We start from the raw sequence: 24825 nt of genomic DNA, 5'->3' as shown, positions 1-24825 counted from the left end.
GAGGGAAGGCAGTGCTTATCACCTTTCAAAACTACTAAGTCAAATCTTTTCTTTCAAGTTTTTTTGGAAAGTGATTTTTGTATATCAGAACTGGTTTTTATTTAATCGTATTAAATGCTTTTTGGGATTTACAAAATACTGGGAGCAGATTTGGGATATCGATCGTAAACCTGTAGAAAATATTTTGGGATGTTTTCCGCAAACGTGCAATAAGAGAGGCCCAAAACATTTTCTGGTGGCTTCTCGGCATCAGAATTGTAATGGTAAAATTTTTTTTTTTTTAATGTCTTTCCCGATACCTAAAATGATATAACACATGAATGTTGATGCTTTTTTTTATAGCTGAAACTTAAAAGAATGAACCCAATGAGATGTTTACGGCCACAAAATAGTTCAGGAGGCAAAGTCAAGGCGGTGACGTCCTCCCGGCTGTTTCCTGACATTCTTCTTGCTATCGGCGATGCCAAACACACTGCGAGATGACAAAAAAGCAGCTGGGTTTCCAGAGTAGATAAGCCAACGAATCAGCATAGCGACAGCAGGTGACTAGGGGCGGATTGTTCCGGAAAGACGCGTGATATGTGGCAGAAGAATGACACGCCATTAGCGAGCTGATTCAGTCTTGTGACTTGATTTGCCAAAGTCAAGAGGGAGAAGGCGAGCAGTGATTGTGTAAACAAAACCGGCTGCCCCAGAGAGCGGCGGACACGGACACGGAAGCGGGGAGGAGAGCCTCTCACCATGGACGCGCGCTTGTTAACCTTCCGCTCGGAGGCCGCCGTGGCCGTCAGGTCGGCCGTGGTGTCGGCCGAGCACCTGCAGCTGTCCTGGAAGGCCGAGCTGAGCCAGGAAGAACGTATCCTGACGCTCTCGGCCAACAAGTCGCCTGGAGACGGGTACGATGGTCTGGATGACATCCCAGTCCCTTGCTTGTCCAGTTTGGTGTTTAATGTTCATCTTTCGTGTTTGGTGGACCGACAACAAGGCTTTTGCCACACCACCTTTGCTATTTCGGCACTTGTACTTTTTTTGGTCTAAAACGGTAACAAAATCATTTGGGCTTTTTGGACTGCTGAAACATCAACATTATTTTTTGGGGGGAGGGGAGAAAAGATCCTGAAAAAGTATTTTTCACATTTGGTGACATCTAAAACTAAAATGTTTTTTAAAAAAAAAAAAGAAAAATCTGGAAACCGGCAAAATTGTAATGTTTTACAGGTAAGAAAAAGATACAGGCATTTTTCTTTTTTTATGTCAGCCATCCAAAACCCTATGAAATGAAAACAGAGACACTAAAAGACATATGTTTTTGCTCAAACTTTTAAGGATCAGATTTAGCGAATTTCTTGGTAACTTAAAGTAATTTTGATATTTTTCAGATCTCTGAAACCCAAATGAATTTTATTTTTGTCCTTTGATTTCCTAATCAGAAAAACTGTTGCTGTTGCTTAGACCAAAAACTCCCCCTCCAGCCCAAAAAAATACAGTGAAAAATACATGAAATATGAAGAAAATGTATTTTTTTCTATCTGAAATGCTAAAAAAAAATGAAAAAACTTGTTTTCTGATGTCTGAAACATTCAACAAACACAATTTTTCTAAATCTCAGAAATGCTCAACCAGGTTTTTAAAGGATTCTATTTGTATGTATTTTGACCATTTGAAACACCCGTTGAACAATTAAGGATTTTTTTATATTATAATTTTTTTCTCTCAGTATTAAGCAAAATTCCATTTTATTTATTTTTATTTAATTTAAAATACCGTTTTCGCCAAAAATGGCCAATTTCCATTTGCTCTATATGCCGTTGTACATCGTGTAGGGAATGTTGACCACAACAAACGTCTGTGTACTGCTACACAATGCTGCCGCAGTGTTGGTGTTAGCTCAGGAATGAGCTGCTCCAGCAAATAAGTGATTAATGCCGCTTTTTTTTTTTTTTTTTGCTTCCTTTTCTCTTTTCCAAGTTGGTCTGTTGACACACTTGGCACCTTATGGACCTTTCACACGCGACTGGAAAGTCCTTGACAAGAAAAAGTGCCGTCGGGTTACCCGGCTACTTATCATCTTGTTTTGTCCCCTTCAGGAATGAAGACCTCAAAGAAATGCTGGAGAGCAGCAAGGAGTCGCTCAAATTGGAGGCCATGAAGAGAGTCGTCGGGGTGAGTGCGCAGTGCCCCTGGATTGCATGCTATACAGATGTCAAGCATGTGACGGAAATGGTGTCAAAACCACAACATTTTAGTCAAGGGATTCACAGGATGCGAAAATAAGTGGCCGTGGCCTGGACTAGCAGTTCACAAGGTGATTCCATGTGATTTTGCCTCCCTGCTGTAGTGAAGTGGTCCACAGGAAAGCAGACCGTGACATGTAGTCTAATGGTTAATGGGAAAGCAGCTCACCGGTTGACTCCATGCAACACAGATGTAAAGTGAAGCAGTCATCACTAACAGTCCTCCAAATTTTACTTGAGTGATCCACCGGAAACAAAAAAGAACAAGGCGTGTTGTCCACTCATCCGAGGCTGAACAATTAGTTCACAAGTGGACTCCATGCAATACTGATGTTAAGCAGTAGTCAAAAACCATGTTTGGACCACAAAGTTACGTCAATGATTCACAGGAATGTAAAAACGAACTGCAAAGTGTAGTCCGGTGGTTCTGGGCTGGAATAACGATTCAAAGTTTGCCTCTTGCAATATAAATGTGAAGAAGAAGTCAGGAACTGGGCGGCATGGTGGTCGATTGGTTAGCACGATGGCCTCACAGTGCAGAGGTCGTGGGTTCGATTCCGGCTACGGCCTTTCTGTGTGGAGTTTGCATGTTCTCCCCGTGCCTGCGTGGGTTTCCTCCGGGTACTCCGGTTCCCTCCCACATTCCAAGAACATGCATGGCAGGTTGATTGGATACTCTAAATTGTCCCTTGGTGTGAGTGTGAACCTGAATGGTTGTTTGTCGATGTGTGCCTTGCGATTGGCTAGCAACCAGTACAGAATGTACCCTCCCTACTGCCCGAAGACAGCTGGGATAGGCTCCAGCCCCCCCCGCGACCTTGGTGAGGAGAAGCGGTACAAATAATGGATGGAAGTCAGGAACTGTGTTTGTACCACCACATTTTAGTGATGTGATTCACCGGAACGTCGAAATTGAGTGTGGGCTCGAGTCCAATGGTTGTGGGTCGGAATTACAGTGCAAGGGTGACCTCCATGCAACACGGTTGGAAAACCTGGAGAGACAAATGAAAGCTATTGTAAGGATTTTGAACTTTCCACATAACTATTCTTGTCAACGCGAATGGATGTTTTCTCCACAGCTGATCGCCAAAGGAAAAAACGCATCGGAGCTGTTTCCCGCCGTGGTGAAGAACGTAGCGAGTAAGAACATCGAGGTATGACCGTTGTGTCCGAGCCAAGTGATTGAGAACACCAAAAAAAACAAAAACAAAAAAAAAAAACGGTAATACTGGTTGCTTCAGAAAGTAGGCTGCTGCATCTGTAGCCATGCACATGACCTTCCTTGAGTGACTTCAGTAGGCAACATAATCATCATTTTTCCTGCGTCACCATTGTTAGTTCAGGACATGGAAAAAGTTTTTGTTCCCAAGTTGCATTTTGTTTGTCGTTTGCCAGCTGAAGAAGCTGGTGTATGTCTACTTGGTGAGATATGCAGAAGAGCAGCAGGACCTTGCCTTGCTCTCCATCAGCACCTTCCAGCGTGCCCTCAAGGTAACTATGTTCAGCATCTGCTCTTTCTGTAACACTCCAAAGCAGGGGTGGGCAAACTTTTTGATTGGCGCGCTACAATGGGTTCTAAAATTTGACAGAGGCTCAGGACCAGGAGTAGATGGCTGGAGCGTTGTGGTAACCTCACCTCATCGGAGAAAAAAAATACATTTAATTTTAAATAAAAGTGAACAAAAGCATTATAACAATATATATGTCTCTGAAAAACCACAGTATTTAGAAAATAAAACATTAACAAGGTTTATTCGTTTAATTTTTTTCAAGTACGGCGGGCCGGATTAAAACGTATAACGGGCCGCATGTGGCCCCCGGGCCATAGTTTACCCACACCTGCTCTAACGTGTAATCGTCATAACCAATAAGAAAGTAGCACAGTCCTTTTGGTGGTATGTTTTTTGGGATGATGCGGTGGCATTTGTCAATATGTTAGCATCTGTGTTGTTTTCGTCAACAATGACAATGACCAAAATATTTCGTTAATACAACTTTTTTTTTTTTTCATGACGATGATGAGCTAAATGTGGCTCTTTGATGACAAAAACATGACGTGACATACGTGAATTTTCGGTGACGACCGTCAGATGGTCAACATTTATGACACCTATTCCTATTGGAGCAATGAGCATTGATTCCACGGTTACCACTTCATCTGTTCGTAATGCGTAATAATCCTTAGTAGTTGATGAGAAAGTTTTTGCTGTTGGGTGGAAACCTTGTATGAGTATTTTGAACTAAAATGGACTAAAACAAGACTAAAACCTTTTTGAATTTTTTTGTCGACTAAAATTATTACAAATAGGAATGACTAAATGTGACGAAAACTAATAAGCATTTTCGTCCAGAAGGCTCACACTGGTTAGCATTAAGCTTGCAGAGCTCCCTTAAACAAAAGGATACTGTTTGTTGCGCATCTTTTGCAACAGGACCCAAACCAGCTGATCCGGGCCAGTGCGCTGAGGGTTTTGTCCAGCATACGCGTCCCCATCATCGTCCCCATCATGATGTTGGCCATCAAGGAGGCAGCGGCCGACCTGTCGCCTTACGTCAGGAAGACTTCTGCCCACGCCATCCAGAAGCTGTACAGGTGCCTGCCCACAACTGCACGTTCAAACTGTTCATTTGATCATTTTGTTGATGTTGGTCAAATATTAGCAATCCTCGCATCTCCAAACGTAACAACCAATCATGGCTCAGTTTCTAAGAACAGGTGAGCCGTGATTGGTTGTTAGCTGAGTCCTGAACAACTGATTTCAAACGAAGTGACAAAATGGCCGCCTCCTGAGATGAACTCATATTCCACAAACTCAATATTATTCAGAATGCCATGTTTTGACTAGTCAAGCCGCATAAAATTTTTAATTGCGACAATATTCCTTATCTCCTATTCTCGCTCTTGCTTTATTGAAATGGTTCATTGTGCTTGCTTTAAGCTGTGCAGGGTAAAGTCTACTTTAAGGTAGTCAAAGCTATTGTTTTTGCAAGCACAAGATGAATAGTAACTACTATAGATATATTGTTGAGGAGGGGCTGGCTGAGGAGTCACTATGACAACTAATGCACAAAGAGTAACATTTAAAAACAAAATTTTGTAGCTCCATGTCATCAAGTTCAGTGGCTTTTTATGTAAAGAGAAGTGCTTCATTTATGTCATGGGGTCTCTGTTTTATTTTCCACATCTTGCTCCTCAGCCTTGATCCAGAGCAGAAGGAGCATCTGATCGAAGTGATCGAGAAGCTCCTCAAGGACAAAAGCACGGTAAGTGCGGGCCACCGGAGGGCGCCCCAGTCAAGTGTTTGGCCTCTGCCCGCTTTTGTGTCTCCAACAGCCCCTGCGCCACAGTTTGTTCTGGCAATGCCACGCTTTGTTAGCAGCCACTTAAATCTCCACGTCCTCACATGCTCCTGCTCAAGCCTTCATTGAACCACATGCTCGTGTCACCCCTTTTTAAAACCATCACGCTCTGATGTCTTGGGGAAAAAAATGTTTATTGTAGCAGGTCTCAATGAAAAAATGATTAATTTGTTTGCTGCACTATACTCATGCGCAGTGTGTTGTGATTATGTATTCATAGAATACACTTGTGATTATACAAACAAATAAAGCGACTTAGTCCAACTGCTGGTGTGGGACGGCGAGCCGCAGAGCAGATGTATGGCATATTTAGCCGGAGCCAGCTAACGAAGACAGATGACTTCTCTGCACACATGTGAGGCTTGGAATCGGGGGCGCGGGGGACTATGCCATCATCGCACAAGCGCTAGCCGCTGCTGATTGATGACGAAAGCCCCTTGTGAATGTTTAAAGGATGTCACAAGTGGGTTTTTATGCTTGTGTGTGGTTTTACAAGTCTCATGAGATGATCAGGCAGTCGACTTCGTATGCTGTTTTTTGCGGTTTGTTTGTTTTTGTAGAAATGCAACAAATGCAATGTTTCACCACCGCATATTAAAGTGACTGTTCCAGACCCACGCATGAAAACTGGCAACATAGTGAGACCATGGAATAAATTTTAAACACTTAAAAATGTTTTAAGACACTTCCAGTACCTTTACAAATATACCTACTTGCTTAAATGGCTTTGACACACATTGCCGGCTGCGGGGTGGGGGGGTGCTGTTTTAAAGACAAAATGGGACGGCGTGCTGACAGTAGCGTCGGCGGAGTTTGTGCAGCTGTTTTAGCGTGATGGATCTATTATGTCGCCATTACAAGATAAATGATGGATCCTACCCAGGCTGTCGCCAAATTGAAACCAGAGCAAAAGAAAAGGAGAGGGCGGGCCTATGGTTAGGGGCTTGGTAGGACGGCCATTAATTTCAGAAGGACGGGCAGATCGTCCGACTCCACGATGCAGCATCCATAAAAAAAAAGAAAAGTGCAGTGTTGTCACTGGCATGATGACCCAGCACTCTCTGCCTTCCCACTGGCCTAATTAGCAGATTCAAGAAAGCCCTCTTGGCCCCTCCTATTTTTTGAGGAAATGTATTATTAAAAGAGCCATTTGTTTCATGTTTTTTTTTTTTTTTGGTCCCGAATTACCGGTTTGTCAGAGTCCGGTAGCTAGTGGCCAGGAGGCGCCTCAAAACCACTCAAGACTGTTCTTGATAGCGTTGAGCGTGTACCTCGGAGGCTGAAAGTTGGGACAGAGCTCACCATTACGCCAAGCCAAATGCAGCAAAGACCTCGTTTATCGCTGAGCATTGGAGGCTAGTGGTTCACATCCTAACCCGCGATATGCAGACCATATAAATCCAACAAGCTTAGTTTCACTTTAAGAAATTCCACTCGCTTATTGCTAACATAAATTAAGATAACAAATAGAATCTATCTACCTATGTCACAACCTGCGGACCAATGTATATTCAGATACAAATGGTGGGGCAACACATAGTGACAACATGACAAGTAGCTGCCGTCTGACATTCTGATCAGCCTTTTTTTTGGGGGGGGGGGTTTGTTTTTTACATTTTTTCTCTGTAAAGTTAAACAAATACTAAGGGGTCAAGTTTTGTAAAACAGTCAAATCTTCTGCCTGTTTTTCATATCTTTATTTTTGTAAGCATCACGTGGCCCAAATGTAATTGATCAGCCAATTAATTGGTTTTCCAAGATTTTGTTGCCAAATATCAGAATCTGAATCGAGCTCCAACCGTCCATATCAGTCGGGCTCTAGTAATACCCCATTGCAAAATAACTGCAATATCGGGGGTTGACTTCAATCACTTTCCAGTTTCCCCCATCTAGAAATAGCGACTGGACTTCCCATAAACTGACATTGAAGGGAATGCTTGTGCTTAGTTGGTACCCAAAACTGCACATTTATAAATTGTGGAGTCTTCCTGAATGTTGCTGAGTGTTCTGGATGCCCTGTAGTATACCAGTCATGCTGTTTGTTTTTATTCTTACAAATAAAAAACACCACCCCATCTGTAGGAAACAAATACAAAAATGAGGTATGGAGCCAAACAAATTAATGATAGAGTTCTGCTTCTCGGGGAATCGCACAAAAGAATTGCTTTGATTTGTAGGAGAGGTATAATTGATGGATTTTTCTTCTCTCATTTGTGAAAATTACTCAATTTAAACTTTTAAGCGCTGACATGCACTTTCCCCCCCAATACTGATCCGCTCGCTACAATCAAAGTTGAAAATATAGCCCACACCCCCGATCGTTGCAGACGTAATGAGGTCTGTTTCCCCTGAGCAACTCAACGCGCTTTGTTGATTTTTGTCTAACTTTGGGGCTTTTTTTTTTTTTTAATTCTTGGTGCCGGCCAGCTTGTGGCGGGCAGCGTGGTGATGGCCTTTGAGGAGGTGTGTCCGGATCGCATCGACCTGATCCACAAGAACTACCGCAAGCTGTGCAACCTGCTGGTGGACGTGGAGGAGTGGGGTCAGGTGGTCATCATCTCCATGCTAACGCGCTACGCTCGCACGCAGTTCACCAGCCCCTGGAAGGAGGTGAGCAGCTACAGTCCATCTGTACCACGATATTTTAGGATGAAGAATTCTAATTGAAGAGCTCTAGCCATGCCATCTTAACAGATTGGGTCGGTTCATCAGCAGCAATCATTTCTTTTTTTTTTATTCTTAGAAAGTGCAGCATCAATAGTTTGTGTTCTTGTTTTTAGGATGGTGGAACATTATCTTTTCTGGAAAGTGCAAAATCAGTATTCCGTTCTCTTGGGGGAACATCAATTGTCTTTTTCAAGGAAGTGCAACAAAACAATAGATTGTATTCTTTTGAGGAAAGTGTATTCATTTGTTTGGGAAAATTGCAACATCAAATGTTTGTCTTTTTTGGACAGTGCAGCACACATGTCATGAGTCTTTTGGGAAATTTCAATATTAAGAGTTTCTTTTTTGGAAGAAAGAATAAAAAAAAATAAGTTGCACATATTCCATAAGCACTCTGCTAGTCAAGAAGTTAGTTAGCCAGAGACTGAGCTGCACTGTTTATTCATGAAATGAGTGTCTTGCAAAGGCCTGAGCCACTTCCTGTACATGTACCGTTATATTCCTACCTTCGACATTGGACCTTAATTTGTTTGAATGAAACGAGTACGGATAACCTTGTAAACCTAACGTCATTTTTTAAGCAGAGAATTTGTCAGTGACGATGATGTAAAGTGCCTTTGCGTGTTTGACTTGCCATGAATCTCAGGGCGCTGTGTTTGTGGAAAACGACGACAAGACCTTCTACGACTCAGACTCGGAGGATAAAAAAGACCCGGCGGAAGCAAAACCTTACGTGATGGACCCGGATCACCGGCTGCTGCTACGCAACACCAAGCCGCTGCTGCAGAGCCGCAACACGGCAGTGAGTTGACACCTGTTTTTTCTTCAAGCCGTTTCTTACTAGTTACTAGTTGAAGTATACTGCAAAACGAAAAAAAAAGTTTGAAGACCAAATGTTTCACCAAACGTTTTGGGCAAGCTACTTCCATAATGTAGTACGTTGCTAGTTACTTGCATTAGAGAGTAATACGTTTCTTTACAATATTACTGTGTATATTTTATATCACACAAACTAAATAACTAAACTAAAATTTAAAAAATATATATTTTAACAAAATCAAATGGTTGTTTTTTTGCACATAAGTAAAACACTATTTTTTTTTTTAATAAAATTGATAACTAACAAAGCTGCCCTGAAAACTCACAAAATTAAATAAAAAAAGTCAAAATTAAATAAAAAATAACAATAAATACATTTCTAGAACTACAATAATAACCCTGGTATATTGAGTTACTTAAATTTAAATAACTTTTAAGTCCCTTTTTTACTTTTATTTTTTTTTTAGCTCTGGGATTAATGATTTTGACACTTTAAAAAGAAAAATGCTAAATTTGCAACCATACTGTAGCTGGCAAAGTTAACTTGAGAATATTTAACTATATAGCAGCTCATGCTTCCAAATCCCAGAGGCGCATCGTACCTTGACAAACGCACATTCATCAGCAATGATATATTCCTGGCTGCCATTTTGTCTAAACACAAAGCTACATGGACAAACTGGTTGCTGTAACAAGATGGCCGCACATGTCAAGAGCACTTCTCCATCACGCGGCAGCCTCAAGGTCTCCTCGCCGCTTCCCAATGATTAAAAATGGGACACACACTGCAAGTTTTTTTTCTTTTTTCTTCCCAACGATGACAGAAACGCATCAACGTTCTCCATCTTTATTGATGCCTTGACACGCACACACACACACGCACGCACACGTACGCAGGATGGACACGTGTCCCATTTGAAGCTGACTGGAAGTGTGTGTGTGTGTGTGTGTGCGTGTGTCTTTAATGTATTTGTGTGCGTGTGTATGTGTGCGTATTTACATATGTATTACGCGTATGATGTACTTTGAGGTGGTGATGGCGGTGGCGCAGCTTTACTGGCACCTGGCGCCCAAACAGGAAGTCAATGTGGTGACCAAGTCGCTGGTGCGTCTGCTGAGGAGCCACAGGTAAACATTTGAGCGTAACCTCTGCTCACTCGACTGCCAGCTGCTGACTCCTTCTGTCTTGTCATGTGTCGCAGAGAGGTGCAGTACGTGGTTCTCCAGAACATTGCCACCATGTCCATTCAGAGGAAGGCAAGTGCCAGTCAAATGCAGAACACCCCGATTGTTTTTATTTCTGATTTTTCAATCTAAACAGGGTATGTTTGAGCCCTTCATGAAGAGCTTCTATGTCCGATCCACAGACACCACGCACATCAAAACACTGAAGGTACGATCTGCATTGGCAATATTTTATTAATTGACTGGCTTTTTATGACAAAATGTCTTTTGCAGCTGGAGATCCTGACCAACCTTGCGAATGAGGCCAACATCTCCACCATCCTGAGAGAGTTCCAGGTTTGGCTTCTCCTACACAATTTCAGATGTGCGGACGGCCTTGACTTTGGTTGTCTCGGCAGACGTATGTCAAGAGCCAGGACAAAGCTTTTGCAGCGGCCACAATCCAGGCCATCGGAAGGTGCGCCACCAACATCGCTGAGGTGACTGACACATGCCTCAACGGTCTGGTGCTGCTGCTGTCCAACAGAGATGGTATAGTGGCATTCTTCTTCTTCTTCTCCTCATGTTCTCATTGTTCTAAGTCTTGTTCTTCTTTGATGGATTTAGAAGCAACTTCCAAATGTTTCTGATACATGCAACGTCATACTGCAATTGCAGTTATCAGAGGTGGGCAGTCCGTCACGGGGGTGGAAAGGTCCGGCTTTCCGGCCTGGCCGGAAACCCATTTTTCAAGTGGGCTTGTCTAATTTTAAAATAGGGTTTGATTAACAAAGGCCCGAGGTGGATTTTAGTCCAGCCCACGAATCGGCCCTCATGCATATGATGAACCTTTTCGCGAAACGGGCAAATGACAAAAATTTCCTCAGAACTCGTCAAAAGCACCACTACCAACTGATTGTGTATGAAGAGACGTAAGACAGCAGCTCTTACAACTTTGCTTTGGACAGAGAATGCATTATATCCAGTGTGCACTCATAATCCTTCCATTCATTCTGTGTACCGTAATATATTTCTTCGCCTCCATGTTTGCCTCCCCCCCTGTTTGTTGTGTTTGGTTGTTCTGTGTTACTAAATAATAATAATAATAAAATTAAAATACATTTACTGTTACTTTTGCAAGGATCATTCTTTGGTGTCCTGCATGCCTATTGAAGACGTCACGTCAATGATCCGTTGCTTTCGAGAATCAGACGGATTAATGGTCGGAGGGTAAAGACTGAAATGTTTTAACAATCTTGCAGCCCGAGTGAACCACTTCATTGTTACAGGTTCAGAAGGAGAAACCTAAACGTTCCACCACTGTTGCAGCAGCTGCTTCTTCATGCGGAATAGGCGGAAGTGATACAGGAGCTGCCTTGCCAATGTGACAGTAATCCAGTATTTTTATTTAATTTTTTTATTGAGCGACTCAAAATATGCAAATCGAACAGCCAGGGGTAAAAAAACAGAGGCAAAGAAATATATTTGAGAAATAAGTGATTATAGTGTGACGTCATCAGTAGGCACGCAGGCCACGAAGGACCCCTGTCTAGTAGCGACACCGGTTTAAAAAAAAAAAGAAAATAAAAAATGCAGTTTATATTTCCATCCCTAGAAATACTTTAAAACAACAAATGTTTGCTTATGAGAGCCAGATGTGGCCGCCTCCAAATTGTTTACACAGGAGAAATCATGTTTTCATATTGCCTGCGACGGTGTTTGCAGAGGGCGTGGTGGCTGAGAGCGTGGTGGTCATCCGGAAGTTGCTGCTGACCCAGCCCACCCAGCACAGTGATATCATCAAGCATATGGCCAAGCTCTTCGACAAAATCACAGTAAGATTCCACATGGATGTGATTAGATTATTCCACAAACGGACGTGCTGCTCAACTCTCCCGGCCGGCCTCGGCAGGTGCCCATGGCTCGGGCCAGCATCTTGTGGCTCATGGGCGAGTACTGTGAGCGCGTGCCCAAGATTGCGCCCGACGTTCTGCGCAAGATCGCCAAGACGTTCACGGCAGAGGAAGACATCGTCAAGCTGCAGGCTGTCAACCTGGCGGCCAAGCTCTACCTCACTAACTCGAAGCAGGTGACGGTGATGCCAAGCTCAGAATTAATTAAGGAAGATTCTTAGTTGTGTCGTGTTTTTGTAATGTCTCCTCCAGACCAAGCTGCTGACCCAGTACATCCTAAACCTGGGCAAGTACGACCAGAACTACGACATCCGGGATCGCACCCGCTTTATAAGGCAGTTGATCGTGCCCAGCGACAAGAGTGGTGCTCTCAACAAGTACGCCCGCCGCATCCTTTTGGCACCCAAGCCCGCCCCTGTGCTCCAGTCTGCCTTCAAAGGTGCTTTGCACGGACGTTACAATAGTCGCTGCCATTTCACCAGGCCTGCATGAAGAGAGCGGTAACCGCCTTTTTTGCAATGACTATTTGTATGTTTTGCTTCTGCTGCCGATTTTTCAGATCGAGATCGTTTCCAACTGGGCACGCTCTCGCACAGCCTCAACAGCAAAGCCACCGGATACCAGGAGCTTTCGGACTGGCCCGCGGTGGCACCTGACCAGGCAGTCAGAAACGTGGAGGTCATTGAGTCAGTAAGTTACTAGTATACCACAAATCTGTAAACAGAAAAAGAATGCAGGAAACTTGCTTTCTTCCCAGTGAAATGAGCTATATGAAAAAATTACGTTAAATAAAATCATTTGGATCCACATTTAATTTTATTATCCATTAAAATCCTAACAAATATTTCTAGCTATTTCCATGTAAAAAAAATAGACAGTAAAACTGTTTGCTATTTAAAATCTTATGTTTCTATTGTAAAAAAATTTAGCGTACTTTTCTAAAGACAAACTGACAAAAATATATAATTTTTTATTTGTGTTTACTGTATTAAATTCACATTTATTTATAAAACCAATACACAATTTAAAATAAAACTGACAATTTCCTCCAGCTTAATTAATTTTTTATTTTGTTTTCGCAGTACGTGAAAACATGCTGTCAGTCTGTCCATAAATAATCAAAATCCATGAACAATTGATGCGACTTCTATTTTCCATGGAGAAAACTATTTTTTAAAATGCCAAAGTGGGATTGGTGCAAAAAAAAAGAATAAATAAGGATATACATGCATGCAAATAAGTGGGTTTTACACAAATGATGGGGCATAGGTTCCCCCCAAAAATGAGGGAATGGGTTGAAATCACAAATGGTGAACTGTGAATATGCACGCTTCCAGAAGAAAACGTCTTTCTGGATGTTTTCTTCTGCAGCAAACTAATGGGTTCTGGGTTACCCATTATCAGAGCTGGGCTTGCGACCTTTTTTTGCCGGTCAGCCCCCCCGCCCTCCGGCCGCGATCTGGATAGCCTTGCGCAGCTAATCGGCATCTCACATAGAACATAACATTTCACTCACCCCCTAACAGGCAATCATCTTTGTGTGCACTTCCGGGACCACACGGAAAACTCAAAAGATGATTACCCAATGCAAGTAAATACTCACAGTTGGTAGTGGCGCTTTTGACATGTTCTGAGGCAATTTTTGTCGTTTGCCCATTTGGCGAGTAGGTTGAGATGAACTTTTGGCAGTTTTGCGACCACATCACACGCACGAGGGCCGATTCTTGGGCCGGACAAAAATCCACCTCCGGCCTTGCTTAATTAAACCCCATTTTAAAAAATTTGTCACCCCCTACCCTAAAAATGGGCTTCCGGACGGACTGCCCAGCTCTGCCCGTTACGCCCAAAATCTTTTTCCAAGTTGTTTTGAAAGTTGAATTTTAATTGGGCTAAAACGTGCTTCCTTCTGCGATCTCAGGTGACCGAGTGGGCGCCGCTTGTCGGGAAGGCCAAGACGCCTGAATCGGATGACAAGTTCTACTCGGATGAGGACGTAGACAAAAAGGACGACGCGTCTGACAGCAGTAGCGACGATGATGACGACGGCAGCAGCAGCAGCAGCAGTGAAGGTTAACTACAATATGAATTACATGGTCTACACTCTTATTATATGATCACAACTAGTTTTAAAATTTGCTACATGGTGCAAATGATGTTGTGATATTGCTGGGAAACATTATTTCATACATGTTGATGCAATTTTCTGCTTGATGTGCACAGCGTCAGAGTCTGGTAGCGGCAGTGACAAAGAGGACGAGAGCAGCGGTGAGTCCGACGAGAGCAGCAATGAGTCTGATAAGAGCTCCACCGATTCTGGGAAAAGTTCCGGCACATCGGAAGAGAGCTCTAAAGAATCTGAGCAGCTGCAGAAGAAGAAGACAGTGAAGAAAAAGACTCGGGCAGAGAAACGCCAACAAACCGCAGCTGACAGGTACTCAAATAGCACAAGTTTTAACCAAAGCGGGTGAAAGTAAGAAGCCCTGATGTTCTTTTGCTTCTTCTTCGTCTTCAGAATCAAACAAGAAGGGGACATTCACAATTGCTCAAAAAGCCTTTTTTTGCAAAGCATAACAAATATAAGCCTGAGAGTGTTGCTATATTAGCTGCCTTATGTGTTTGTGTTCACATATCTGGAGGGTTATTACTATTGTAACATTTATGCTAATTTCATGAGCCACTTTATCGCATGATCGCATTTTGTATTGTGAGTTAGCAGAGTTGGGCAGGTTTTGCATCACCATTAAGCTGCACAGACTTTAAGTTGTTTTCACACAAATGTTTTGTTTAGTTTAACAGTAGACTGTAAAAAGCATGAAACCTCTTTCCCCATCCCTTGCAGGAATTTTTCACTATCTGCCAAACTGCTGCTTGTTCTCAAGTGCCTTGAAAAGAATTTACTGGCACTATACAGCATTTGCATCTAAAATTATTGCAACCAAGTCAAAGCCACAAAAAAAAAAAAAAAAAACATGAGTGGGCTGCTCGTATCTCAAAGCACCACTGTGCCGTACTCTGGGGATTTTCACCAATTGTGAGAGGGTTCGCAACATAGCTCCTCCCCGCAATAATTTCCTTGCTGGAAAATCCAAAGTAGGTCAGAAAAACAAACCGATCAATGCGTTTGCCAAGATAATTTAATGTTACATTTCTCCAGCGCCGTCCGTTTCGTTGGCTGGCTCCGTGTCTCTTCAATTTGTCCCAATAATGAGTGTTTACACCGCTGCGCCTGCCTGCTACGTTCGACTGTTAAATTAATGAGGGGAATTGTGTTGCTAACCGGCTCTCTCACTTGGGCCATGATGAAAAGCCAGTATTCATTTGGCCTACAGATTTCATCTGCGGCAAACAGGAAAAAGTCATAAATCACGGTGGGCTTGATTAGGTTGGGCTGTAATGAGGGCATTATGTCGCGTTTGTAGTGGAAGCACTTGGAAGAGGGGAGCGGCGCTAATTAGTGCGTGCGTGTGGCAGCGGCGCTAATTGCGCCGGCAAATGGCAAGAACAGGGTCAGGCAGAGCGCGGGCATTGGCTGCCACTTTATGTGAAGGATGTGAATTTGAAAAGCGCGCCGTAATGAGTCAAATAGCAAGTTTTGCTAACACCAGGTTGCTAAGTGGCCAATCACAAATCATTAGCGATTAGCCATGTAAACGTGGCTCACGCCGGTGGAGGACCATTCTGCTTGATTAGCTCCTTAATGGGACTCATGTGGGAGGAGGGCATTTTTTTAGGATGGTCAGAGTTATTGGGGCTTCAGTCGTGACCAACTAAGCCGTGAAATTGCCACATTCTGTGTCGATGGTCCCTGCTTTATCGCGGTTTAATCGTTCGCACTCTGGTGGGAATCGGGGTACTCCCAGATTTTTTTAAAACAACGCTCCCTCGCTTTTCTATTGAACCCAAACATTTGTGACTAATTCATTCAGGTCTCCTTTATACCTTCATTCCGTGTCCATTTTGTTTATAGAGACTTGCTGATAAAAATATTTCTTTGCGCCTCTTCTCATTTTCATTCAAGCACCTCTTCCAAGGAGAGGCAACCCATGCTTGCTTCAAGCTGTTTGTCACTCAGTTAAGTTTACTGTAAATTCAGAGCTGGGCAGTCCGTCGCTGGGGGGTAACAGTCCGGCTCGGCTGGATGCCCATTTTTGGGCCGGGGAGTAAAAAACTTTAAAAAAGCGTTTGATTAACAAAGGCCGAAGGATGATTTTAATCCTGCCCACGAATCGGCCCTCGTGTGAGCAACATAACCTATAGCCCCCCTTTCATTTTCTTTATTTAACCTTTCTACAAAACATTTTGTTTTGCTTCTGTAGTATGCACAATATAACCTTACACATTCAAAATGTGGCATGTTCCTGAATCCCCCGCACTCCCCCCCCCAAAAAAACCTTTAAAGAGTAGCTGAAACATTTTTTAGGATTTTAAAATGGTATATTCTAACCTAGGACGGATATGTTTTATTGGCGCGTGTTGCAGTTAATGTCTTGTGGCAAATGGGTCATGTTGTGTTACTTTGAGTGCGCAGATGTTTCAGGTCATAAACACAACACTCAGTGTGTGGTCGCCATCGAAGGACGTCAACCTCGAGTGTACAAAAACGGTGTTTTGTTTTTTAATAACATTCGCTGACTAATGCCGTCATAATCCATAATAGACGCTACAATATGTTAGCGTACCACAACAGAACATCGCATGTGGCGTTCCTTCAGATGCACACTAGTGCACGTTTAGCACCACTGTGCTGCTAAGAAAGGGAGCCTTTACATCGTATTCAGCAATTTTGTGAAATATGCACAGACTTTCAAACTCTGTTGCTAACATGGGTTAACCATGAAATTCAATTACCCACAATGCTTCTTTCCTTGCTTTATATCACTGATGAGCCACATTACCATAAATGTACATGTGCGTTGCAGACATGCAAGCAGCCAGCGGAAGACGTGACAGCGCCAAATAATTAAATGTAGGAATAAATTGTCGGCGCTTTTGAATGTCAACGCTGTCATGGTTGGTCCACTAATCTAGTAATATACGCAATGTGCGTATGCAGTTTGTTTACAGCATAGACATGAGAGAGCAGCTTTGGTTAACATGGTGTTGAAAATCAGTTCTTTTATTTATCACATCGATGCATATTTTCAGCAGTTTAATTTTTTTCTTTTTTTTTTTTTTTGCAAGGCCAGAACAGAAGAATGGCATCTGCATTCAATACATTTTTAGGTAGTTTTACTTCTCCAAACGGGTTTAGCAGATATTTGATGCATTAAGATAGCAGCAGTCTGGATCAATTAGGACGATGTAAATGTTGAAATAACCCGAATTTATGGTAACATGAAACGCTCTTCATTCGTCTTCCAGCGACTCTGATCAAAGTAGTGACAAACCCATGCCGGAAGATAGCAGCTCGTCGGCCGAAAGCTCCTCGTCAGAGTCTGTTTCGGACTCGGACTCGGTTTCTGCCACAAAGCAAAAAAGGAAAAACAGCGCCAAGTCCAAACCTCAGGTAAAGTTTTATAGTTGTGCTTTTAGCATAAAATAATTTCTTTTTCTACTAGCTTTCTACGCTAACTTAGCCAACCTGACTGTATTTACTCTTTTGTAGATGGAAAACACGCCCAAAAAGGAAGTGTCTTTGCTGGATCTCGATGACTGTGAGTTTTATTTATATATATGTCTATATATATAGATATATATATATATATATATATATATAGATTTTTTTTTTTAAATGTCTTATTTTTATTTTACTTTTTTTTTGCAAACTTCAATTGCTGGTAAAAAGCCTGCAGATCAAATCAAATATGCCCCAAGTTAGAGTAAATGTGCTAATGTTAAGCGGCTCAAATCTCCGGGTTTAGCCCTTTATTATTGTCATAATATCCTTCAAGCCGTTTCTTTTCAGTGTTGGAATGGTCAAAACAAAATGGAGATACTGAGCCAGTCTGCCAACAAAGGGGATACCCCAAAATGTGTGATTTCCCACAAAACCTGGTAGTGTTGTGTGACTGTATATCATGTGGTTTTGTTTGTCAGTTTTGCCCGCACCCACAACCACAACCAAGTCCTCGGTCCTCTCCTCCAGTTTGCTGTCCGACCTGGAAGGCCTTTCGCTCTCTGCCATCTCTGCTGCCACCATGCCGGTGAGTGTGGGGGGGTGCGTGCGTGCGTGTGTGTGTGTATGTATATGTATTTGTATTAAGTTCATTTTGTCTTCTTCTTATTATTTATATTTTGACTGATTCATTTAGAGCAGACAATTTCGTTTTAGGTTAATCTTTTTACCTGACATGTTTCGACGAGTCTTTCGCCTTCTTCAGAGTGTCACATGATGGTGCCGTGTGACTCGTCTTTATCAGCTGTTTTATGAGGGCGTGACTTACCTGTCTAAAAATGACAGGCAAGTCGCGTGACTTGATTATTAATTATTTATTTATTATTTTTTTATTTTTTTTTTTTCCCTCCTAAACAAACAGTGACCTAAGGTTGTGTGTTAAATAGCCCCAGCCATCATCTTACTTTGCTCACTTGAGCATTATTTGTAAATGTCAAGTGAAACACAAACGGAATGAAACACTCACAGATTTACTGTTTCGCTTGTTCATGCATACTAAATGCTATGGGAAAAGTGAAGTGTATAAAATGTAGTTACTTGTGTGCAATATCGGCCAGTTGGGCAAATTTGAGGGCGGCTATTTATTCAATCAGGCTATTCATATTTCTATACTTTACCAAATCTTCTTGCAGGCTGGATTAATCCCGTTTTGCGGATTTTATCTGGCCCGCGGGCCATACCTTTGACACCCCTGATTTATGTGCATGTGTTTGTGTGTGTGTTGGCGCATTATAAAAAGTGTCAGGCAACTCTTCCTCCATCAAGGTGTGCTGAGAGTCTATTGTTCGCAGCTGAGGCGGTGAAATGAGCTTCTCCTTCCCTGCGGAACGTTTGTGCTCCCGACGCCGACGTGTTGACCTTTTCTGACGCCTTCTATTTATGGCCCGTCAGGATTCCTCCATCGCACCGCCTGTCTCGCCTGCACCCTTGAACTCTATTTCTCTTGCCGGGCCTTTCTCCCGTGCCGCACGCCATCCGTTGCCTTCCATTTCTCCGTTGCTTTTCCCCCCCACGTGTCCTTCTTGTGTATATCTGATGGTCGACCTTTCCTGCTGTCTCTCGGCCGCCGTGTGTACTTTGTATCCCGTCTGCTGCTCCCACGAGGGTGGAAAATGTCCAGATCATTTTTCCTTTTTCCCCGCCGTCAGCTGTGTGTATTTTCTACCTCAGAGCCTTTCTCGAACACAGGCTTTCCCAAGATCTATTGAGCCAAGGCACACCGTCAAACCAAAATGTAAAAAAACTAACTAAAAAAAAAAGTGTCCAGTTGATATGACAATACGTACGTACGGATACCAGATATCAGTATCAAGCCGATACCAACCTATTTGTCAATGTATTGGGTATTCGTGAAGGCTATGGATACCAGCCACGATGCGTAAGACGAAAAAGAAAAACCCTGGCATTGAGTAAGTCATCCTTGCCAGGAGTAGGCGCTACACTGTGGTGGTTCGACACATCGGCAAACCATCTGCCTCCGAAAGAAAAAGCGGTTTTCATTTACAGTTGCCTGGATGTGTTAATTGAGTACTTTTGATGCATGAAATTTTGTGATATTGTCCCTAAGGATCAGTGTGTACTCCAGACTGAATGATCGCACTTGAGTTTTCATTTACCATTTTTAAAGTTAAATTTGGTGTGTAAGTATTTAAAAGGTTGGGAACCATCTCGGGGGGTCGCAACGGCATATAGAAGCATAAATCCACCCCCAAATCTAAATTACACATTTAAGGAAAAAATAGTCAATCTCTAGTTGGCAGTTTTTTGCCTCTGGTGGGGGTTTTCTGGTTCCAATTAACAGCAATAAAGGAGGGATTACTGTATATTAAACAAATTTTTAAGGGGCGTGTAGGCTTTTCTGTCCTCTAATTTTCTTAGTAGGATTCATCCTTCAACTTGATAAGTTCCTGGTGAATTCCTATTGATTCCCTATTAATTCCAATGGAAAGTTCCCTTTCGAAGCATAGTTTTTATTTTATTTATTTTTTTTAATAAATCTATGGCTACTTGAGTGTTGACTAAAGCTGTAGTGTAACGAAATGGCAAGTACACTTTGTGATGAACACGGCATTGTTGACTTTCCTGTTTGTCTGTGATGTGAAGACGAAGTTTATGCTTTAATGATGTGGCCGGCCGAACATGCCGCCTTCCTCAGCTCGCTGGGTGACTCTCAGCCCTCTGACTTTCCATGCCCGCCCGTCCGCCACTCAGCATGATTGACAGTCGCTTTCGGCCTGCGGAGCGGGTGAAGGCCGACCGACAGAAATGCAGATTCTAACAGCTGATTTAGAGCCAATTCCCTGCATAAATACATGATATGTGCGGCGGGATAAATAAGTTCACCTTTTTATATGCGCGCACACACAGTCTGGCCCCGGTGTCGTTTCTATTTCTGCTCAATCTGCCCACGGAGGCGACGTGCGAGTCTCAGCTGAGCGCTCGGGCCCTTTTAGAGAATTACTGCATGGTTATCAAAGGCATTTAGATTAACCTTGGTCACTGTCTTTGACCCGCGCCACCCTCCCCCACTCTCTCGTGTTCCCCGACTCCCCTCTAATAACATTTTGACATTAGGAACTCTCACCGATGCCTCCCTAAATCCCAAGCGTAGCCGCAGACCTCATCCTGATCATGTCTCATTCATAATTAGTCGGCCCGGGCGGCTAGTGGGAGGGAAATTGAACTGTCAGTGGCATTTGACCCCATCACGCCTAGAAGAGGGCCATCATAATTTGTTCATTTGGTGTCCATCAGGCCACCCTGCCCCCCACCACCCGGCACGGGTAGCCCCAGTCCTCCTGCTGACTCGAAATTAGACCTGAACTCTGTGAGCAAACCTCTCGCCGCCACTCAAACGGTGCCGATTGCCTCTCGCCAAGGATGGGCGGAAAAAACTGGAAATAGCTTGTCAGCTGACTTTGAGAAATGTTTGCGTCTTCCATCATTTCTTTTTAGCTTGTTTTTCAGAAGCATATGGTGGTACCAAGGTTATGCGATTTAGTCGACAATTAATTTAATAATTGTCATTGTTTATTATGGAATTCCTTTCAAAACTGTCTCGCCTCTCACAGCCTCGTTTTTCTTATAAGAGGAGTTTTTAAAAAAAGCATGGACCGAAGGAGGTATTTTAACACTCACAGAATCATTTTGTTGGCCAAGTATGCCAAACACAAGGAATTTGTCTCGGCAGTATGAGCGCCACTAGTATTACAGTAACAGGAGACTGCGATAAACAACGACGTGACATATAAGTACAGAAAGTCTTTCCGTAGAAGTTGTTTTTTTTTGGTGCAGTAATAGCACCCCAATGACAGCTGTGCAACAATTTGGTCAGTCATAAGAGCGCCGATAAAGTGATCAGTAGTGCAATACTCGCAATCCTGTGATGGTTGAGCTAATGATGCAGATCATCGTTGCACCATTTATTAAGCGATTTGTAGGATTACATGCAATGCAACTTTGGGTGTGTAATTTTGCAGAAGGATCATGAAGAAGTCACGGTCATGGTCGTCTTCAACTGGGCTGCTATCAAACAAGTGTTATCAAGATGTTTACGAGAAACAAAAAGACGTTTTACAATCCATTGAGCCACGGTTGCAGTTGGCCGCTCGCTCACTCTGTTGGCTTGGCCGCTAGCTAATGATTCTTATCCAATAATGTACGAATATATTGTTTAGTGTCACACTAATAAACAAGGTGATTGGAAAGGAGCTCCCTGTTTTAAAACACAAATTGAATTGTCAACGTAGAAGAATTTAATTGTTGTTGTGGTGTGGCATGACTTCCGACGGGGTTGTGTGTCCATTAATTTGTTGCCATCCCATGAATACTGAACGATACCTCTCCATGACGGGCAGTTACCAGTGCTTGCGAGACACCAGATTTAGATGAAAATTGTAATGATTGAGTAATTTGATTATTTCGAAATGGGGGCTCCTTGTCAATTGCATTGTTTTTCTAAACATGCACATTCGTGCATCAGCGTTTGTACGGTGGGATCCATCAAATAGTTTGACATGACTCAATGAAGGGCATACAGTGTCACTTTGTGTTCTCCGTCTATCAGTGCTAACGTGTGCCACTCGCAGTCTTGGTAATTAATGGTTTAAGAGTAGCTCATTTGCTGATAAATTGGCATAAATGAAGTAACCTCGCAGCGAGACTCCAACTCACATGAGCGAGTAGGTGCGCTAGGCTGTGGCAAACATTTATTTAATTCAATTTGCCATCAAGGTCTTTGCGCCTTCCCTCCATTAATTGTCATCTCCACACACTGAAGGGGACAATTAGACCTTAAAGTTCCTGCCTGAGGGCAAGACGAGCTGCTTACTGCCCAACACCCCCCCCTCCTCCAACAACCTGAAACCAGAAATGGATTTTCAATATAAATCTCCCCACCGGCATCCTTTTCTTGTAAATGGGCCGTCATGCGCGCGAGGCTACGCCCGGCTCCCGTCAACCCTTTCGGATATGTCAGCGGGATTTTCAGGTCATTTGCCACGGAGGCATCGGAAGCGCATCCTCGCCGGCCGCCGCTCTGAAGGTGACTGGCGGCGGGCGTCATCCATCACGTTGCCTTCCTTTAAGTTGACGCATAATGGAGCCTCTCAATCAACGTGTTCCCTCGTTGTCACCTCCCTTTCATGCTGTCCGCCAAGAGGACGATGACGGTGACGAGGGGGAGAGAGGATAGGGGGGGGGGGGGCTTAGACACGGCTGACAAGGGAGTCAAGGTTACATCCCTCTTGTTGCCTTTATTTACACTTGAGGTGTTATGGCCTGTGGAAGAGGACAAGAGCTCACGTTGGCACTGCTGTCAGACGTTAACTGTCCACTGTGTCAAATGGGTGATAATAAGCCCTGCGAAAGCTGTCCGGACTCCCGGAAGGCAGCTCGAACGAGGCGCGTGCCGAGGGACCTTGAGCCAAGCTGCTAAATCTCCGGCCAACATTACGGCCAGCTTTATTGACACCGACACGTCTGAAAGTGCTCCGATAAATTTGCCAGCGTGATAGTCGCCCACGCTAACTAATGTTTGCTTGGTCTCCTTTTACAGCATATTGAGGAGATTGTTATTGGAATGGCGTCAAGGACTCCTGGTGGTGTCTGTGAAGTTTTCAGTGAATAGAAATGGATTGTCTTAATTATCACTTAAGACCCTGTGGATTTGAATTTGGAGCTTAGTTTTTAAATACATTATACAGATTTCAATTGCTGAAACCTTGATATCGTGTCACAGGTGATTTAGTACCAAACTGCCATCTCATATTTTTGTGTTAACCACTCAACTGGTCCACAAAGTGTTATATCAGTTTTATTAGTTTTTAGGTTTGGTGTACGAAACCTATTGACATTGCATGAACGTTTCTGTGCTGCCATATTCAATTAGCCTCATGAGTTGCTTGTTTATTTTTCTGTTCATGCTAAAAAAAAAAAAAGAAACTCATCCATACTCTTGCACTTGTCTGTTGTGTTATGAAGTACTCATATTCATATATACACACATGGCTGACATATGTGAATGTTTAGTGTGAAAACATTGACTACTGCTACTGTTCACCAACGCAGATTTTTTTTTTTTTTTTCTTGGCCTGCCTTGCTGGCTCCATGGAGATGTTTACTTTTTTAGTAAAATAAATAAATACAAATTTGAAAATTGCGCCTGCCTAGGAAGTTAAGAAATATTAACCAGTTTAAAGAGTGGTTGGTTATTTTCTCTTTTTTTTTTTTTTTTTTGTGCAAAGTCACTCATTAATGTGCCCTTGAAAATTAGGGACCAAATCAACCCCAGAGAGCAGTATTACTTATCAACACGAAATTGAGTGGGCATTCCCATCCTAATGGGACACACACAAGTCTCTCCTACTCATCCCCAAAATTAGTATATTGTAGCGGCAACTTACGGTCCTTTTCTGTCGCTACATCAGTTTGAGTTTTTGGCGAGTACACTCATTTGTACGCTGTACAAAGGGAGGAAAAAAAATCCCCCGGCACAGATTTTCCTGATGAACACAAAGTTGGATGGCCATTTCTATCATAATGGGGCCCAGCAAAAAAATAACTTGGACCCATGTCAGAAAAATTAAACAGGAACTCGTTCATTTTGCGTTGGTGGTCTTCTTATGCAAATTTGCTCATTAATGCCCTTAAAATACTAACAAAATAATGAATGAAATCAGCCCCCACCACCAGATTCGCCAATGAGCATAAAATTATGTGGACTATGTCTATCATAAAAAAAAATCCCGGACTGAGTGATGGGCGAGGGCGAAAAAAAGAGATGTATTCACATATTTGACGTCAACTGTGCTCTTAAAGTAATCAAGAGGCCAAGTGAAGACCTGGGAAGTTGAGAGTGCCGGCTTTCCACAAAGCGTCAGAGCTCGCTGTTTTTACCCTCCGCTTAATGTAATTTACTGCGACTGAAAGGGAAAAAGCTCCTTTTTGAAAGGAAAAAAGCAGCCTCCGAATAGTGCCTTTGTGAGCTCTCGTCTTTCTATTCATTAGGATTTCATTCAAGTGAACATCTAGTCCATTTCCCTCTGCCACTGAG

At 42.9% G+C, this 24825-nt stretch overlaps 1 protein-coding gene across 2 annotated transcripts in view; it reads left to right on the top strand.

Annotated features, from left to right (window-relative positions):
* Window positions 1-24825, top strand: part of ap3b1a (adaptor related protein complex 3 subunit beta 1a) — a 39042-nt gene that overhangs the window by 2644 nt on the left and 11573 nt on the right. The window contains exons 1-22 of one of the 2 annotated variants that reach the window (XM_088281656.1): window positions 561-896; window positions 2088-2163; window positions 3314-3388; window positions 3630-3725; window positions 4667-4827; window positions 5432-5498; window positions 8022-8204; window positions 8908-9063; window positions 10111-10208; window positions 10283-10337; window positions 10402-10473; window positions 10539-10601; window positions 10664-10796; window positions 11970-12079; window positions 12157-12333; window positions 12410-12596; window positions 12717-12847; window positions 14076-14226; window positions 14378-14588; window positions 17519-17663; window positions 17763-17811; window positions 18194-18300. In XM_088281656.1, coding sequence (XP_088137782.1) covers window positions 742-896; window positions 2088-2163; window positions 3314-3388; window positions 3630-3725; window positions 4667-4827; window positions 5432-5498; window positions 8022-8204; window positions 8908-9063; window positions 10111-10208; window positions 10283-10337; window positions 10402-10473; window positions 10539-10601; window positions 10664-10796; window positions 11970-12079; window positions 12157-12333; window positions 12410-12596; window positions 12717-12847; window positions 14076-14226; window positions 14378-14588; window positions 17519-17663; window positions 17763-17811; window positions 18194-18300 — 2658 coding nt within the window. In that variant the 5' untranslated portion in view covers window positions 561-741. Of the gene's footprint in view, window positions 1-560; window positions 897-2087; window positions 2164-3313; window positions 3389-3629; window positions 3726-4666; window positions 4828-5431; window positions 5499-8021; window positions 8205-8907; window positions 9064-10110; window positions 10209-10282; window positions 10338-10401; window positions 10474-10538; window positions 10602-10663; window positions 10797-11969; window positions 12080-12156; window positions 12334-12409; window positions 12597-12716; window positions 12848-14075; window positions 14227-14377; window positions 14589-17518; window positions 17664-17762; window positions 17812-18193; window positions 18301-24825 lie in introns of those variants that run through there. The other variant, XM_088281657.1, reaches the window with a different exon arrangement.

The sequence above is a fragment of the Idiotropiscis lumnitzeri genome, chromosome 18 (assembly GCF_059441095.1).
Source record: "Idiotropiscis lumnitzeri isolate Australia: NSW breed Sydney's pygmy pipehorse chromosome 18, RoL_Ilum_1.0, whole genome shotgun sequence".
Lineage (NCBI taxonomy): Eukaryota > Metazoa > Chordata > Actinopteri > Syngnathiformes > Syngnathidae > Idiotropiscis > Idiotropiscis lumnitzeri.
The sequence above is the reverse complement of the archived record's forward strand: the minus strand, read 5'-3'. Positions and strand labels throughout refer to the sequence as shown.